Source organism: Podarcis erhardii (assembly GCF_964252035.2).
Source record: "Podarcis erhardii genome assembly, chromosome: 6".
Taxonomy (NCBI): Eukaryota; Metazoa; Chordata; class Lepidosauria; order Squamata; family Lacertidae; genus Podarcis; species Podarcis erhardii.
In genome coordinates, this window is record NC_138510.1 from 5,726,302 (window position 1) to 5,738,511 (window position 12,210).

Consider the following 12,210-nt stretch of genomic DNA (forward strand, 5'->3'; position numbering starts at 1 on the left):
TGATGCAGCTGAGAATAGCATCTACTTTTTTTGCTGTTGCATTACAGTGGTGCCTCGCAAGACGAAATTAATCCGTTCCGCGATTCTCTTCGTCTAGCGGTTTTTTCGTCTTGCGAAGCAAGCCCATTGACAGCTTAGCGGATTAGCGCTATTAGCGGTCTAGCGGCTTTTAGCGATCAGCTGAGAAGCGGCTTATCAGCGGATCAGCTGTTAAGTGGCTTAGCAGCTTAGGAACAGGGCGAAAAAAGTGGGGAAAAACCCGCGGGAACTCGCAAGATTTTTTCGTCTTGCGAAGCAACCCCATAGAGAAATTCGTTTAGCGAAGCGCCTCCAAAACGGAAAACCCTTTCGTCTAGCGGGTTTTCCGTCTTGCGAGGCGTTCGTCTTGCGGGGCACCACTGTACATTGTTGACTCATGTTCAACTTGTGGTCTACTGTTATGTACTGAGTCGAATAGGATCCAAACTGCAGCAGTCTGATTGGTCCTAGAACAATAGGATCCAAAAGGCAGCAGTCTGATTGGTCCTAGAACAATAGGATTCAGAATGCAGCAGTCTGATTGGTTGGCAGGAACCACCCAATCATGCTCCAGATTGAAGTGAATCCACAACCTGATTGGTTTACAGTAGAATTCCGGAATTAGCCAATCATGTGCAGCCCATTGTGTAAATAATGTATATAAAGCAGATACTTTGAGGGACATTCATTCATTCCTCCTCACCACTATGAGCTGAATAAAGAGCATGAAATCACTTTGCAACTCTGAGTATATTTCATCTACGTAAGACCCCTAGCTCCTTTTCACATGTACTACTGGCAAGCCAGGTGTCCCCCATCTTATATTTGTGTAGCTAGTTCATCCTGCCTGTGTTGTTGTTGGCATCTGTCTGTCTCAGGAGACAATGGAAGAGTGAGGGGGGTGGGACGGGGCACAGGAGAGAGGGACTGGGTGGCAAAGCTTCTTTTATTTAGTGTATGCTCGGGGGTTTTCTGTCAGCGTCACTTCTCTTTCTATTTGCTTGTTATGTTTCCTTGGTGGTGAGAGAGGTTGGGGTGGCCTAGGGTGTGGTTGATCATCTTTGGCTGGCTGCAGTGGGATTTGTTTGTGCGTGGGTGAGGTGGGTTGTCGGGTTAAGTTAGCCATATTGAATCGTATGCTGTCAGTGTGAGTGGGCATTGTTATCTTGGAAGATGTTCAGTAGAGCCAGTTCTGGGATGACTTCTAGTACCTGTTTAGTTATTTTGCTTATTTCTGGTTTGACTGTGCACACTCCTTTTCTGACTGGGTCCACGATTACTTGGTTTGGTGGGATCTGCTGGTTCAGACACAGCATATGTCTGAGAAGGCCCCACGAGGGATCATGGGGAGGAGGTGTGAGGAAAAAACTGTTGTGACATTGATTTCTTGGGCAACTTGGAAGGACCGTGGTGGGATCCAGAAACGGCAACTTCCAACTGCTCTCTTCTCCATCAGCTTGGGAGCTTTTTTCTGAGATGCTTGTGGGATATGATAGCATCCTTTGTTGTTTGAGCATCTTTATCAAGATGTTAATAGATCCGCCTGCCTTTGATCAGTTGTGCTTCAAGGGAAGCTCACCAGTCCTCTGATTCTTTAATACTTTCCAGCCCAGATAGATGTTAACCAAAGGATCTCACAACAGTCATCTCCTTGCAGGAGCAAGGAAGCACAGGAGAATCAGATGCACCACAAGAGCATCTTGGATGGGATGGCTTTCAAAGAGGGTTAGACAACTGCAAAGAGGAGAGGCCTATCAAAGGCAACTACCCATGATGGCTATGCGCAGCCCCCCCCCCGTTGGAGGGAGCAAGGCTTCTGAAAAACACTTGCTGGAAGCCACAGACTCCCCAAATGTGTTTCACCAGGACCCCTTCCTTCCCTCTGCCCCAGTACCCGAGGGTCGTCACATCTCTCCAGGGATTTGGCCAGAACAAAGTATATATTGGGAAAAGGCTCCCTCCCTGCAAAGAATATGGAGGAATCAGCAGGCGCCTGGCTCCCAGCCATGCTAGCACCAGTCTGGCGCATGAGGGTGGGGGACACGGGAAGGAAGCATTCCTATAGTATAGGGCACTCAATTGGCATTTCCACCTACCTGAACTCTGAGTCTTCCCCCCACTTGTTCTGGACTGCCTCTCTCTTAAGGATCCAAGTTCTTGCTGCTGAAAGCCACTGCTGGGGAGAGTGTTCCTATGATTCCCAAATGTTTCAGAAGCATCTTTTTGTTCCTTTAGCTGCTTGGCAGAGATGGAAGGGATCCCAAGGGCCATCCAGTCAAACCCCCAGCAATGCAAGGATCCTGCCCACAGCCAGCCCTAGCTGGGCTCCAAACTCCAGCCTTCTGGTTACTATTGCAGTTCTGCATAGTGTGGAGAAAGGGGAGAGAGAAATGTGTTGCTTACACTCTCATAACACTGATATGAGATCCACACCATGCAGCCCTTTCAATAAGTAAAGTCTAAAGGGCTGTCACATGGGAGGATGGAGAAAGCTTGTTTTCTCCTGCTCCAGAGGCCCTTAGGGCCTGAAGCAGTGATTCTCCTTCCTTGGAGGTTTTTAAGCAGCGCTTGGATGGCCATCGGCCACGGATCATCTAGTTGAGATTCCTGCATTGCAGAGGGTTGGACTAGATGACCCTCAGGGTCCCTTCCAACTCTACAATTCTATGATGCTATGTTTTAAAGAGCTTCCAATGTGCCTTTAAAGCACATTAAAAAGGTAAAGGTAAAGGGACCCCTGACCGTTAGGTCTAGTCGTGGACGACTCTGGGGTTGCGGTGCTCATCTCACTTTACTGGCCGAGGGAGCCGGCCTACAGCTTCCGGGTCATGTGGCCAGCATGACTAAGCCGCTTCTGTTGAACCAGAGCAGCGCACGAAAATGCCGTTTACCTTCCCACTGGAGCGGTACCTATTTATCTACTTGCACTTTGACATGCTTTTGAACTGCTAGGTTGGCAGGAGCAGGGACCGAGCCGGAGTATGGCTTCCGTCATGTGGCCAGCATGACTAAGCCACTTCTGGCAAACCAGACCACAGCGCCACCCGCGTCTCCTTAAAGCACATTACTTCTTCCGAAATGAGTCGTGCCATTGTGGCTTCCCTCTCAAGGACCCACAATCCCCAGAACCCTAACAGATTACAATTCCCAGGATCATTTGGGGGAAGATACCCTGTTTTTAGAACAGGGATGGAGAACCCTCACAAAGCTCACCCGAATTTCCTGGAAACCAGGAATGGGAAGCTCAAGTGCTTCGAACAGTATGATTATAGGGAGAAGCGTGTATAAAATATGAATGTAATAGGGTTATTAAGGTAACTGTATCAGAATTATTATGGGAATGTTAAGGAGGGAGGGGAAAAGAGAGATTGTGGAATTCTGGTGATGAGTGATGATTGGATGAGGATTTGAAAGGGAGTTTAAATGCGAGGCATTTGAGAGTCACTTGAGAGCAGTGGGTTCTGGAGGGGGTGGTTGGGCAACTAACTATTCAGTTTAGGATCAGTAGTCTAGTCGTCATTTTTGTAGTAAAGCAGCATATAAGAGAATTTGAGGCCATAAGCTCAGGTACACACGTCATCATTTAGTGAATCATTCATACAATCTTCTTAGGTGGCGCTGTGGGTAAAAGCCTCAGTGCCTAGGGCTTGCCGATCAAAAGGTCGGCGGTTCGAATCCCTGTGGCGGGGTGCGCTCCCGTTGTTTGGTCCCAGCGCCTGCCAACCTAGCAGTTCGAAAGCACCCCCGGGTGCAAGTAGATAAATAGGGACCGCTTACTAGCGGGAAGGTAAACGGCGTTTCCGTGTGCGGCTCTGGCTCGCCAGAGCAGCGATGTCACACTGGCCACATGACCCGGAAGTGTCTCCGGACAGCGCTGGCCCCCGGCCTCTTGAGTGAGATGGGCGCACCAACCCCAGAGTCTGGCAAGACTGGCTCGTACGGGCAGGGGTACCTTTACCTTTACCTTTAGTACCTAGATTCTGAACCAAACATTGATGTTTTTTGCTTTTTATAGGAAGGATGTGGGTGGGGAGAATTCTGGGATTCATCTCCACAGAAGCATTCCCAACCAGGGTGGACATTGGGCTCTCAAATTTAAAGGGTGCCCTGTGCAATGCTAAAATTCAGCACCCCTCCCTCTTGTTCTTCAGCATTGTTTTGGCACCCTCTGCAGCATGATGCCCAGTGTAAGCACACCAGTCGTGCCATCCTAAAACTGCCCAGGCCCAAACTTGGGATGTGGTGTTGGCATGGGAGAAGTCCTTGTCCTGTACAGGTGGACCACAGATAAACACTTCCCACAAAACTATAGGAATATCGAAATCAGGCCTCCTCCAGCTGGCAAGATGACTGGGAAACACTTCTCCTGCCACAGAAGGTCACAGCAAACCTGCAAATTCTGGGTTTCCCCATGGCACCACTGGGCTGCTGCTGCTGCTGTTTGGCCGCAGCCTTTCCCAAACCATGGCCCTGTGAAGAAAGGACACTGTATACTCCTGGCATAGGCATCAGCTCTAGGGGACAGGGGTCCTGTGGGCCCTTCCCAGTGCTTTTCTTCTGGGGCACAGCCCCCTCAATATTCTCTCTCTCCCCCCATCTGCCTTCCCAGCTCCCTCCCTTCCTTAGTCTGCTGCCCTCCCCGCCCCCCCACAACCCTCCTTCTCCTGTGTGGCACAGAGCAGCTCAGAAGTAGCACAGCGGAAGCGAGCCAGCAGAGGCAGGGCCCTCCTGCAGTGGGGACATAGGCCCTGGGGGCCCAGCCCGCAAACTACTGCAAGAACATGCTGAGCACCAGCAAGGGTGCCTGACCAGCAGACTAAGGGAAGGAGGGAGGCAGAACAAGCAGCCCTGGCATGCTGCCCATGCCCACGTCACCACTGGCTGCCAACGCTCGCTGCTCTTGCCTGGGCACACGACGGCTTGGAAGGAGTGGGGCGAGGGGTTGGGGCAAAACGGGCCTACTCCCCACCCCAGCCCTGTTTTGCTCAGGTTGGTGCCACGACCTCCTGGTACATATGGGGAACGGATGGGGAATGGATTCCCCATGGAATTAACATACCACGACTTCCAAGTTGCAGTTTTTATACATGGCAGCTTCCCCTTCTTTCATTTGCTCATGAAGCCACAATAGCCTTTGAGGCCTTTTCTCGCAAGTATCTCACAATCATCTGACAGGTATCCCTCTTGCAGGGCATTATAAGGCTTGCTTGCAAAGCAGCACTTTGTGACATCAGCTGGCAAACAGGGGCCAGGCTGCTGGGTTGCCAGGCAGCTGAATTAATAGGAAAAAGGGGGGCGGGTCAAAGCGGGATGAGGCCACCATGGGTCAGGCCAGAGTGTGCTGTTGGGGTGTGGTTGTGCCTCCCCTTGTTCTCCATCTTGCTCCCCTGCCCATTCCTTTAGCTGCTCGATAGAATTATAGCATGGTAGAGTTGGAAGGGATCCCAAGGGTCATCTAGTCCAACCCCCAACAATGCCAGGATCCTGCCCACAGCCAGCCCTGGCTGGGTTCCAAACTCCGACCAACTTCTTACCAGCCAGATGCACTGACCCCTTGCAATTCTGCATGGGATGGAGAAAGGGGAGAAACGTTTTGCGCTCTGTCTCAGGACATTGATATGAGCATGCCTTTGGGGGTAAAGCCAAACAGTTGGAGAGTGAGTCCCTATTGAAATTCATGTTGTTACAGGTCTCCAGGCTGTTATGGTTAGAAGGTTAGGAAAGGCCTCATCCTGAAACCTTAGGGGAGCGCCTGTCAGCTGATTAAGACCAAGGCTTGGCAGAAGGCAGTCCACTGGTGCCTATCTAATGGTTGCTGGAGTTTTAACAATGAGCACAGGACTGGGCGGACTTTGAATGTCGGAGGCAGCAGTGTTTCTGAATATCAGTTGCTGGAAACCGCACAAGTGCTCCTCTGCTCAAATCCTGCTTACAAGTTCCCCGCAGGCATCTGGTCGGCCACAGTGAGAACAGGTTGCTGGACTAGATGGGCCACTGGCCAGATTGAGCCGATGCTCTTCTTATGTTCTTAACAAAGCACATTCATTGTGTCGAAGCAAACTGAGTGACCCCAGGTGCGAACTTCAGCCGTCAGACTAGCCTCCCTCACGGGGCTGTTGTGCAAGGATGGAAAGGAAGAGCCTTCTGGGGAGGGAGCCCCGAACTCTGTGGCACGTTGTTGTGGTTATCCATAAGTCTGGGGAGACAATGGAAGAGGGTGCCTAATTCAAGGCAAACTTATGTGTTACTGTTTTTGTTCCTCTGAAACGTGCTCGTGAATAATCCATTGGGAAAACACCATCCTGCCTTGCGGGGCTGCTGTAAGGATAACGGAGAAGTGCTTTAAGCCCCCCCTCAAAGCGCTATAATAGGGGAGGGCAATGCTTTTCTTTAATTCCTCCTCACTATCTGCCATCAAGGTTGTGTCATCTGCATATCTGAGGTTGTTGATATTTCTTCCGGCAATCTTAATTCCAGCTAGGGATTCATGCAGCCCAGCCTTTCACATGATGAATTCTGCATATAAGTTAAATAAGCAGGGAGACAATATACAGCCTTGTTGTACTCCTTTCCTAATTTTGAACCTATCAGTTGTTCCATATCCAGTTCTAACTGTAGCTTCTTGTCCCACATAGAGGTTTCTCAGGAGACAGATGAGGTGATCAGGCACTCAGCAGTCACGAAATTAAAAGACGCCTGGTTCTTGGGAGGAAAGCAATGACAAACCTAGACAGCATCTTAAAAAGTAGAGACATCACCTTGCCAACAAAGGTCCGTATAGTAAAAGCTATGGTTTTCCCAGTAGTGATGTATGGAAGTGAGAGCTGGACCATAAAGAAGGCTGATTGCCGAAGAATGGATGCTTTTGAATTCTGGTGCTGGAGGAGACTCTTGAGAGTCCCATGGACTGCAAGAAGATCAAACCTCTCCATTCTGAAGGAAATCAGCCCTGAGTGCTCACTGGAAGGATAGATCCTGAAACTGAGGCTCCAATACTTTGGCCACCTCATGAGAAGTGAAGACTCCCTGGAAAAGACCCTGATGTTGGGAAAGATGGAGGGCACAAGGAGAAGGGGACGACAGAGGACGAGATGGTGGGACAGTGTTCTTGAAGCTACCAGCATGAGTTTGACCAAACTGCAGGAGGCAGTGGAAGACAGGAGGGCCTGGCGTGCTCTGGTCCAGGGGGTCACGAAGAGTCGGACATGACTAAACGACTAAACAACAATAATGCTTTTCTTTGGGGTGGGGGCGCTGAGAGGGGGGCGGGTCCCCCCCTCCTCTCCATTTCCAACTGAGGCGGCTGAAAGGGTAAAAGCAGACCGCCGACCGCGGAAAATCCGAAGCCCCTTCGACTTCCATGGCAACGACGCCAGGCCTCTTCGCCTCCCCTCCAGCCGAGAAAAGAGGCAGGGAGGGAGGGAGAGAGAAAAAAACAGCAGCCGCAGCCAGGCCTGCCTCCTGCCGTTGCCTGGGCAACGCCTCGAGGAAGCCTCGCGAGATCATGGGAAGCCGGCGACACTCTCTCCCTCTCTCGTGAGCGGGAACAGGAGGAGAGCCGCTTGGCGAATGGGGTTGCGGAGGAGGCGTCACGTGGCGCGGCGCGGCGCGCGGGCTCCCAGGAAAAGGGGAGGGGCTGACTCGGAGGTGCGTGAGGGGATTTTGTTATCGGCGGGTGGCGGGAGGCTTTTGAGGCCTACTCGGGTCCGCCTCACCTCAGCGGGCCGCCTTCCCCGTGCCCTCCGGTCCTTTGCCTGAGGAGCGGCGAAGGGAGCCCGGAGGCGGAGGGAAATAGCCCCGTCCCTAGATAATTGGGATGAATGGATGGAGGAGGCGGCGGCGGCGGGGGCTGTGTTGTAGGCCCAGGGGTGGCCCCCTCAGGATGTGAAATCCAGTCAGCGCGCCCAATTGGAGCTTCGTAAGTCGTAGCCCAGCGGCGTGTGAAGGGCCGCGAGTTTTCGCATCGTAGGGGGTTGGACTAGATGACCCTTGGGGGTCCCGCCCAGCTCCATGGTTCTGAGATCCCTCCTGCCGCCGTCACCCGCAGTCCTGGCGGGGATGGCTGGGCTTTGCCATGTCTGGCCGGAGGCGGCGATGCTTCTGAATATTAAGTAATTCATTCTAAATGCCGCCCTTCGAGGTCCGCAGGACACCAGGAAGGGGAGCGTGCTGCCCCGAGAGTCAAACTCGGGCTCAGACTCTTCGGTTCTGCTGAGAGATCTGAGCCCAAATACCGTGTTTCCATCTAGCCCCGTGTTTCTCAACCTGTGGGTCCCCCGATGTTGTTGGACTACAACTCCCATCATCCCTGGCCACTGGTCATGCTGGCTAGGAATGATGGGAGTTGTAGTCCAACAGCATCTGGGGATCCACAGGTTAAGAATTATGCCCTACTCTGACTCAGTACTGTAGATGCCTTTCCCAGTCTTACTAAGTGGGATGTCAACGAAGGATACAGGAACCTTGAGTCTGTGTTCTACCACTGAGCTGTGCTTCCTGTTTAAATGTAAGCTCATGAAGCTTCCTCATATCAGATCAAACCCATCAGTTCATCTAGCACAATTGCTCCAACTGTGAGCTCCTTTCCAAGGTCTTGCTGATTAAAATCCTGTTATGTCAGGGATTACACGTGGGTGGTGCTCTGCCACGGTGCTGTGATCAGACTCTGCATTTACTGAACACGTATAGAACAGCCTTGCCAAAGTTAAGGAAGGCTGGGACTGAAGATCCAGGGGGCAGCAACACGAGAATGGGCCTTTTTTGTAGTGGCTACCTGCTGGTGGAGTGCTCTCCCCAGGGAGGCTTGCCTGGTACCTTCACTACAAATCTTTAGGCACCAGGCAAAGACATTCTCTTCTTGCAGGCCTTTGGCTAATTAAACAATTTAAACTTGTGGTTTTTATATCGTAAACTTCCCTGTGATCCTTGGATGAAAGGCGGCATAGGAGCCAACTCCTAGGGCTTGAGGTCTCTTCAGCCCCCCCTCCCGTGGCATGGGGGGCACATAGCAGGCAGGGGCGGGGCTGGCATGTGTCCGGGGGGGGGGGCAGGGCGCATTTCCTGGGGGCGGGGGGGCAGTCATGATGGCACCCTGCTGGGAACGTGCTGCCGGGGGCAGGGCGCTACCCCCCTGCACTCTTCTTCCTCCACCAGTGCCCCCCCCAAACATTTGAGGAGGCCGGGCATTGCTATTCAAATGGAGTGTGTGTGCTGTGTCTTGTGATTGTTAATGTGAGGCGGGGCTTACCTGCCCCCCCATATTTTATTCAAGTTGGCACCCCTGAAGGGCTGTATAGAAATATAATAAACAATAATAATGTCTGGGCAACTGCATTTCGTAAGTTCCATGGAGGCAAGATGAAATATAAATAAAATAAAATTGACCAGATTTACACACCTTCAGGCAATACTGTAGCATTAAGTGGGCCCAGACCATTCATTTGGCATAGTGATATATTTTGAACATTAAGAAGTCACAGTTTTTCAAAGTTAAATCTTGCCAGTTGTTTCTGGAATGTTCAAAATAACCAGCTGCTATGCATAAAGAGATATGCTTTAAAGGTGAAGCGACAGGCTGCAATTCAAACCTCTTCTGCACTGGGTGGATTGGGCAATGAAGAACTCATCATTCTGCCCACTAAACATGCGGATCGATAGAAGTATTGCCAGTGGAATGCCCACAGCAGCCTGTGGAAAGCTTCAGAATCAGCAGTTCTGGGGAACTGGGAGGGGCTGGTCTGGGATCCATTGGATCCTGAGCCAGCCCCTCTGCTGTATTGCTTGATAGCATTGGCAACATGTCCAGTGCAGGACTTTCTGCCCTGGTTGGTGTGAGTGGCAGGGGCAAAGATGGCAGGGCCTGATTGGGATTGCAGTGATACACCACAATTCTATATTCTCTACTTAAAAGTGTCATCATTGAGTTCTCTGGAGATTGTTCCCAAGGAAATGTCCAGAAGGTTGCCGACTTTGGGCCATAATCCTGTGCATGCTTATTTGGGAGTAAATCCCATTGGATTCAGTGGTACCTTTGAATGGTTGTGCATAGAATTGAACTATGCCAAGACTAAATTGCACCTAGTCAGTTGACAACATTATTTGTCCATTGTCAAATACAGTCGTACCTTGGTTTTCGAACAACTCGATCGCCACAAACCCAGAAGTAGGTGTTCCGGTTTGCTAACTTTGCCTTGGAAGCTGAACGTCCAGTGTGGCTTCCGCAGCTTCCAGTTGGCTGCAGGATGCTCCTGCAGCCAATCGGAAGCCACGCCTTGGTTTCCGAATGTTTCTGAAGTCGAACGGACTTCTGGAACGCATTCTGTTTGAAAGCCAAGGTATGACTGTACAGTAGTAGCTCCTTTTGTTTCATGATTTTGTTGTTTGTTAGCAAGTCTAACTTGTGTTATTCCAGACTAAATGGGTAGACCGCAAAGCAAAGTGTATGGTCTTTTATCATTTGGAAAAGGGAGGTTCTAAAGTAAGCCTAAGAAACTAATCTTATCCCATTATGTTGCTGACTGGCTGGGATTAGGATTGTGAAGGTGTCCCAGTGCAAAGACCATCACCACACTTGCAGAGAGCTTGGTGGACAAAAAACTGCCGCCGCCACCAATATTCCCACAATTAATAGCAAGCAAAGGGTCACAAAGTGGACCGTTGCAGGGGCAGAGGCAGAAGTAACTGTGGGTTTGCCGGATCCAAACTGGTTCTGTTCCTCGAGGGGCTTAGATTTACATGATTTCTCTGCCCGCCTCCAAAATAGGAATTGGGAAGGGGAGTTTGAAAACACTGTCCTTGTTAATACTGTATTTTAGCAAAATGACACCTTTAACTTAAGGAAGTGTGCTGTTGATTTCAGACTCTGAGATCCTGACATGTCTGATGAAATATGCCCCAAATAAAATTGAATGGCATCACTGTGGACTTCCCATTTCAACCCTACAAATGTCAGGAAGAATACATGTCTAAAGTGCTGGAATGCCTGCAAAAGGTAAGTAATCTGAGAAATCACAGCCAGAGACCTCTTCTTAAACAATGTTTAATAATGTGTGTCAAGAGTAGGAAATTTAGAGACTAGTCGTGCTAACATCTCTATAATGTAAGGTCCAGCATTTGGGATGTTTTGTTGGGAAAGAATAGATTACTCCTGGTTACCATTAGTTTGCTCTCCGACATAGTTGCAGCATTACACCATACATAATATATACAGGGGAGAAATGTGCATATATTATGTATAACACCATGAGATTGCTGACCAAGCCATTGTTTTATAAGTTTTGAATGTTTCAAATAGATGCAAAAGTACACTGGTTCAAAATGTCTTCTTGAAGTGAGTTTTATTATTTATATGTGTTCAGTTTTGGCTCCCATCGAATGAAATGCAGGCTTGGCATGGTGAATGACACAGCTGTTTGTTTTATAAGTATCCTTGGGAGGATTCAAAGACAGCATAGCATATATACTTGCGGCAGATTGACTGTGAATATCATGGACAAAATTATTATTTTTAATTGGATAGGCTATTGGGATTTTCATGTTATATTGCATTTTTGAACTAAATTTGTTCATTCTACAAAAGTTTCTGCCCAATATTCACAGTTGTAAGTGGTAGTATAATGTTCTGATTAAGTAAATGAACTATTATGAGCTTGGAAGTAACTGGGTCATTTCTCAACTCACTCATGAAAATGGACAATGCAGTATAATGCTAAAAAAATAGCCATGTTGTAAAGATTACTGTTGTTATAGAATATGAAGTGCTGAGAGCTTTCAGGAGAAATGTTATTATTTAAAGAGTGTTAAAAAATTTAGACTACAATCCTTTGCGTGCTTACTCCAGTGTAAACTGCTGAACCTAGTAGTACCTACTTTCAAGTAAATTTGCATGAAACTGTTGATTTAGTTGATTTATTAAATTTTCATAAATCTGCAAGGGATAGAAACCAATAGTTCCAAAAGAAAAAAAAATCATATTCTTGATTTTAGATGAACACATGTCACAGTAAGCATCTTAGAGGATGCTTCCATCTGCAATTATAAAATTTCAGGATGGTGTCACTCACCATGCTGTTATTAATAATCAAGAAACTGCAATCCTAACAATTCTATTTAGAAATAAGTCCTAAGGCAGCAAATCATATACTCATGCTGTTGTCAGTTTCCCGGGAGTAAGTGCCATGGAACTCTGTGGAA

At 49.0% G+C, this 12,210-nt stretch overlaps 1 protein-coding gene across 3 annotated transcripts in view; it reads left to right on the forward strand.

Annotated features, from left to right (window-relative positions):
• The first annotated feature begins 7,541 nt into the window (after nt 1-7,541).
• RTEL1 (regulator of telomere elongation helicase 1) overlaps nt 7,542-12,210 on the forward strand; it is an 80,946-nt gene continuing 76,277 nt past the window's right edge. For 2 of the 3 annotated variants that reach the window (XM_081867547.1, XM_081867546.1), the window contains exons 1-2: nt 7,672-7,936; nt 10,877-11,008. In XM_081867547.1, the coding sequence (XP_081723673.1) occupies nt 10,907-11,008 (102 nt within the window). In that variant the 5' untranslated portion in view covers nt 7,672-7,936; nt 10,877-10,906. The other variant, XM_081867545.1, reaches the window with a different exon arrangement.